This window comes from Neolamprologus brichardi, chromosome 7, assembly GCF_056152115.1.
Source record: "Neolamprologus brichardi isolate AB-2024 chromosome 7, ASM5615211v1, whole genome shotgun sequence".
Taxonomy (NCBI): domain Eukaryota; kingdom Metazoa; phylum Chordata; class Actinopteri; order Cichliformes; family Cichlidae; genus Neolamprologus; species Neolamprologus brichardi.
Genome location: NC_142110.1, coordinates 67,272,561 through 67,279,031, shown reverse-complemented (window position 1 = coordinate 67,279,031; position 6,471 = coordinate 67,272,561). Strand labels below are relative to the sequence as shown.

General features: G+C 46.0%; 1 protein-coding gene across 2 annotated transcripts in view; it reads left to right on the top strand.

The window, feature by feature from the left end:
* Nucleotides 1-1,226: 1,226 nt before the first annotated feature.
* galnt18a (UDP-N-acetyl-alpha-D-galactosamine:polypeptide N-acetylgalactosaminyltransferase 18a) overlaps nt 1,227-6,471 on the top strand; it is a 232,302-nt gene continuing 227,057 nt past the window's right edge. For both annotated transcript variants that reach the window (XM_087844204.1, XM_087844203.1), the window contains exon 1: nt 1,227-1,702. In XM_087844204.1, the coding sequence (XP_087700330.1) occupies nt 1,453-1,702 (250 nt within the window). In that variant the 5' untranslated portion in view covers nt 1,227-1,452. The remainder of the gene's footprint in view (nt 1,703-6,471) is intronic.

The window sequence follows — 6,471 nt, the reverse complement described above, 5'->3', positions numbered from 1 at the left end:
CGAGCAGGATACTCCGGCTTGTCTGCCAATCGTTCATTTATTTTTGAGACTTTGAAAAGGGGGCTGTGTATATAAATGGCTGTAATTCCTAAACAGTTATTGCGATGCTAAACCTCTGGGACGTTATTAAAGACGAACAAGTGTGAATGTGAAAACATTCGACTTTTAAACCCAGAGGATTTGTTCCCCTCGGTTCCAAAGATGCACACAGTGTTGTTAAAAGAAAGAGTGATGCAACACAGTGATTAACGTTTCCTCATTGTACCGACTTTTATCATGTCAATGGCATGACTATGATTCAACATGACTATATATTTTTAATCAATACAGGCTTTAAACACCTTTTAAATATTACACTGTGCTTTATTTACATTTTACACAAGGTCTTTTTGAAATAGAGTTATGTATTTATATTTATAGTTATATTGTGTCTTTCACATGGACATTCACAGCAGAAATGACTAAATCAACAGTTATTCACGCTCACCGAGGAAACCCGGTGCCAGTGCCCAATCAGAACCTCTGCAATCATAAAATTGGCTAAATATGAATTGAATCTGATGATGTTCATCACGAGTATTCTAAAAAAAATAATCAAACGTGTGATGGCCCAATAGCTGACGATTTGTGTTGTGATGATGCAGCTCGCAGCTAAATATAACTCGAACTAAATGAGAACTACAAAGTGAAGCGTGCTTAATAATAAGCTTCAAATATGATCTGAACTGAACACTTCTGGGATGTTTCACCTTTAAGCTTGTGCAACACACAATAAGTTATATATATGTCTTACAGCCAATGCAGATATAAATGTGACGTGTACAGATGACCTCCTACTGTGGTTTGGATGATAAAAAATAATTTTCTCAGTCATGATTTTTAATAAAACAGGAGTGAAGCTCACCAGCAGAATCTTTCACACGTGAACCCACAGGCTCACCTGTAGACTTACCTGTAGAGTCGGCGCTCGCGCACACACGCGGTATGCCGCTCCTTACTTACACGAACCGGTTTGGTTTCCGTTACCGCGCCGATCGTCGCTGTTTGGGTCGTTGCACTTGAGCTTCCTCACATTCCTCCCCTCCGCCCTCCTCTGTGCGCTCCAGCTGTGTGGGGGGGCGGGCAGACTCCAGCAAACCCCTCCTCCTCCCCTCCGATTGGGCTGTGCAAGGGCTACGAAGCGGTGGGATGGGGTTGTGGGGGGGTGGGTTGCTGCGTCTCACGGCTTTGCGGCTGAACTCGCCGGTAGCTTAGCGGGACACCGTGTTTTCATCTCTGGGATTAAAACCTGAAGTGTCGCTCGTGCGGCGGTGGAAAGCGCTGATGTGGAGATGCTGATCCGGGCCCGTGAGCGCGCGCAGGCGAACTGACTCGCTCTAGTTCCGTTTGGACACATTTCTCGAGCGCGTCCTCTCCTGGCATCCACCTGCCTGCCCATGGAGGGACGTCGCGATGCTGTGCACAAGGAGAACTAAAACTTTGGTGTCGACATGCGTAATCCTGAGCGGTATGACCAACATCGTGTGCCTGCTGTACGTCGGTTGGATCACCAACTACGTGGCCAACAGCGGTCCTAAAGTTGCGGAGAGCGGCGGCGGCGGCGAGGCGGAGAGAAAGTTGGAGGAGGACAGCAAAGGTGAAACCTTGAGGATTATCGAGAGGCTGGACCGGCTGGAGAGCGTCGTCAACGAGCACATTAAAGGTCAGAGCAGCCGCCGTGGTCACGGGAAAGTTTGGAGCCTCCGGGGAAACGCCGCGGTCGGCGTCAGTGTAGGAGCAGTGCGGTGCCCGCACAATAATCAGTTCCACGAACATTTCTGCTGTTGCTTACGAGTTTCTGTCGATGTAACCGGGCTGAGCGCCGTGAGGTTAAAGGGTTAATCAACAGATTAGCAGCTAATGGAAATATTTGAGCCCCATTTGTCCAGCGCGTGTTTCCGATTAAAGCCACGGCTCCACCTGCGCACCGAGCCTCACGGAGGCTGCTGCAGTCCATGTGATTATTTGCAACATGCAAACAGAGCCTTTTAAATGCTGTGGAAATTTTCCACTGGAATATACAATGTATCAGACCTGCTACCCTGATCTCATTAATAAATTAGCATTGATTACTTTATTAACAAAGAGAAACAAGAAACTGTCACGTAAGCAGTAGAAAGCAGACATATGGACACTGTTTTGCATACTTTAAACGCAGAAAAAGAGCTGTGGAGCAATTTAATTACGCAGGCAGGACCCACGCGGCCCTTTTTCCATCTTACATTACTGCAGATCATGTTTCAGCAGCCATGCGCTCCTGGCTCTGTGGACGACTCTCGCTTTGCCATCCTGTACATCTGTGACAGGTCACCCTGTTTCTCATTGGCTGAGAAATAATCGCCTTCGCCACCACAGTGCTTTAATATTATAGTAGAGCAAGAAAACCTGGAAAATTCACATGTGAGAAATAAAGTGGAGACGTTTCCCTGCTGCTTAAAGGAGGCAAATCCATGAATTTATGCTTTTCTCACAGCTGCCTGCAGGTCTTGGAATAGCAGACACATGTTTAACAAAACATCGAAGCACCGTGTGGCTGCAGAGGGAGCTGTGCATCAGTCCACCGGTGGTCCAAGTCAGAGTGATTACAGAAGAGTAAAAGTATCACATGATTCCACAGATTTTCCTTTGTGTGCCTTTTTTAGGGTACAGCTGCTTGTCGCTGATGCAGAGCCCACTAACGCTGTGGGTTTCAAAGATTTTTGTGCCTGAGTGACACAAACAGGGAAAGCTAAAACGTCAATGCACTCCTGCTCGTATTCATATCTGTGCTAAATGGTTTCTGTATTATCTGTAATGTTGCAAGTTCTTCGCCAGCTTCTGTTTGTTCTGGACTTCATGAAACACCTTAACATCCAACAAATGTTCTCACTGTTCAGATCCAGCTCTGGTGAAGGCAACCAGTCATCTCTCTGAAAGGATGTTTAGCATTAGCCGACTTCTCCCGACAGATGGTGGTCGGGGTGAGGAGTGCTGAAGCCATAAGTCTGTACAGTTGTGTGTTACCAAAGCATTCCTGATGTGGGACACTTGTATCTTAGAGAGAGCGTACCATAGAATAATGGTACAATGTTTTTAAAAGGTGCAAAGTTGGTTACAGAGTTACACCCTTAATTTAGTTTATATGCAGTATTTTCCCTGTTAGCTGGAATCCAGGGTGTCCAGAGAAAGAGTCGACCCACAACCTTCTTCCTGTGAGGACGCAGAGCTAACTGAAGCTAGCTAACATTTAATGTGACCTCTCCACCTGATAACCAGTGAACGAGCTTAGTTTCAGAAACTAGAAGGTGTTAGCTTGCCAATTATTTGCCCTTGCAGGTACTGTGCAGTGAGGGTTTCCTTTGGGTTTACCAGCAGGGTGCCAGTAGATGTGCACCCTAACCCCGTACTGACTAACAACAGGAAAACCCTTTCAGCTCTGAAAAAGTTCGGTGCAGTGATTTGCTCTGGGGGATCACATGTATTTCCTAGCGAGTACCAAAGATGAGATTTTGTTAAGGAGCATTGAGTCCATTCATGCTGCTAATATATGCATTTAGTGGTGTCTGAGCTGAGTAGAGCCTCAAATCCATTGATAGTTAATGTCCCACTTTAATGCACTATTTGTGTTTGCTTCATCACCCCATTTAAAGCCCTCTCTGGACAACTTTTAAAGTCCAACCTATATTCAGGAACAGATTAGTTCAGTCGTCTAAAAGCGTCATTGGTGTCAGAGCTGGATAAATGTTTCTACAGCTGTCGGAATCTGTGGACGTCTTCATTAAAGGAGACCGTTCGTTTTTATTCTAGGGATTTTATTTCTGAAAATAATCCGTATTTCATGCCGGCGCTCAGCTCGTTCCTGTCTGAAAGCTGAAGCCGTCATAAACAGACGTTTCAAACAGCAGGTGTGTGTGCTCACCGATGACCAAAAAAGGATTTCTCCTGTCTTTGACATCATAAGCAGAACGCTGCTTTCGTATCTGCACATCTGTAAATAAAGTGGACCCTCGATTCAGTGCATCTCCTAGAAGAAAAACAAAAGCTTAACACAAACTTGTATCAGTGTGTTGATTCCTGACTTAGATGCATCTCCTAAAAGTATAACGTCTTTCACTTCATTCATTGCACCTGCATGAAAGGTGTGAGTAAAACTGAGAGAAAGGAAACGTTGCATACAGCACAGGTGTTGCACCTTTGACCAATATTCTGACCGTTTTCCTGAAGCAACATTAGTCATCGTGTTGACCGGACACATCTGTCGCCAACATGGGTGCAGTCGGGTTGGTAATTTCAGCGGGTCTTTGCCGACAGGTGTGCGCTACGGGCGTCTGAGTCAGTGTTGGACGGTTCACGCATTGTTTCTCTTGGCCTTCGTGCATTAATTACGCTGCAGTTTGCCGTGTGTTTTCAGGCAGTTGAATGAGTTAGTGGTGTTGCTTTATGCTACAGAGTCTGAAGCACTCTCTGCATATGTTCTTGGTTAACATCACTTGCCCTAAAGCTGATCCGCTTTGAGGGGCGCGTTTGCAGACTAAAGCTGTGCCAGACGTGTGGATTTTGTTATAAATCTGTCTTTAACCTGGTGTTACTCATCCAGCCTCATCTAAGACACTGCAATCCGCGCAGCGCAGGAAGCAGCCGGGACCGTCAGGTGCTGATTAAGGGAGCGCTTCATTCCTTTTTGCTTTGCGTTCTTTTGGCAGAGCGTGGGTTTTCAGTATCGCTCGATCGCAGTCGTTTCACTGTGAGAAGCCAAAATCGAGATCAAGATTAAAATTTGATTAATTGTGCAGCTTTAATGCAGACCCAAGAGAAGAAGACAAACGGTATCAATCTGAAGCTTCTGGCTCACGTGGATTACCTCGACGTGCACTGACATCATTAGTTCAAATTTAAGACATGTTTAATACGAGGATGCGCCGCTGGAACGGTTCATATATGACAGAAAATAAAGAAAAGAGAACAGGTTCACCCCAAAGAACTGAGTTATCTATGTTTACTAGCAGCGAGTGAGGATTTTATCCATCCGTACATTTTCTTCCACTTATCTGGGGCAGAGTCGTGGGGGCAACAGCCTAAGAGAAACCCAGACCTCTTTCTCGCCGGACCAAGAGCAGCTCCAGACTAGGACAGAGTCCGTCCCCTCTCCAGGAGACTGGTTCCAGAGCACAGACTGTCCCCGACCCCCGGGCCTCGGACCGGTACCGGTCGTTTGGTACCGGGCTGCGAGAGTTGAGGCTCAGGTGTGAAATGTATAGTTTTCAGGGTTTTTTATCGGTTTTCAGCTATTTTGTTATCGTTTTTATCGTTTACTCTGTTTTCCTGGGTCTTTTCACGTGTGTTATGAATAAATTTCTTTTTTTCGGTACCAGTACTAGTTTTATTTTGTTGTATTTATCCGCGACACCTTAAAGGCCGGTTCGTGAAAATATTGTCGGGCATAAACCGGTCCGTGGCGCAAAAAAGGTTGGAGACCGCTGAGCTAGATTATATCTAGCTGGTACCTGTTAGTGTCGTGCAGTAGCTCAGGCTCCTTCCCCACCATAGAGGTTACGTTCCATGTCCCAGTCACTAGTCTCGGTAAATGGGGATCGGTCCGCCAGGGTCTTGACCCCTGGCCCAGCACACACTGCACCCGACCCCTAAGGCACTTCCTGCGGGTGGTGGGCCCACAGGAGGGTGGACCCATGTCCCCTGGCTGGGCTGGGCCCCCAGGCGCTCGTCCTCGGGCACCCTCTCCAGGTCTGGCTCCTACCAGCGGGCAAAAGCCATCCAACAACATACACCCAGGATTTTATTCATTGATAAAATGATTCAGTGATACCGACACAGAGGGCTGCTACTCCCCCTGGATGCTTCACGTTTTAATTATGCTCCTTGGAGATGTGCATCGATGAGTCAACAAAAATTTAAAAGTGGGGCAAACTCTTTCCGTACCCTCTGCTAAATGGGACAGTACATGATCCAGTAACTGAGCGCAGGATTTAGGAGGAATATGCACCGCTGAGTTGATTAACACCGGAGCTCTGCTCTAATGCCAATAGTCGGCGAGAGAACGCCATTCCTCGGAAAGATAAGGGAGCTAATTTATCAAACATCTCTGAGAAAGACTGTTGATCCAGGATTAATTTTGTGTTTCGGATGAGCTCGTCGAGAGCACGCTCCTAATCAGAGATGCTGAATTAATGCTGTTGAGAGGAAAAACATCATTTCTCATGCAGAGATGTAGAACTGTGGTTCGTTTGTGCAGGAAAAGATACGATTTTGCATCAGTTTTAAGAAAACTAAAGTTTTTTTTGTCTTGCATTTAAAATCATGAAGTTTCTGAGAAAAGAACCAAATGTTATTCAAGCAGTACTTTTATTCAGAGCCTTTTTATTAGATATAAAAATAGACATTTCATTCACCAGTGACCAGGAGAGCAGGCCTTTCGTTTTCTACCTCTGCTTCAAA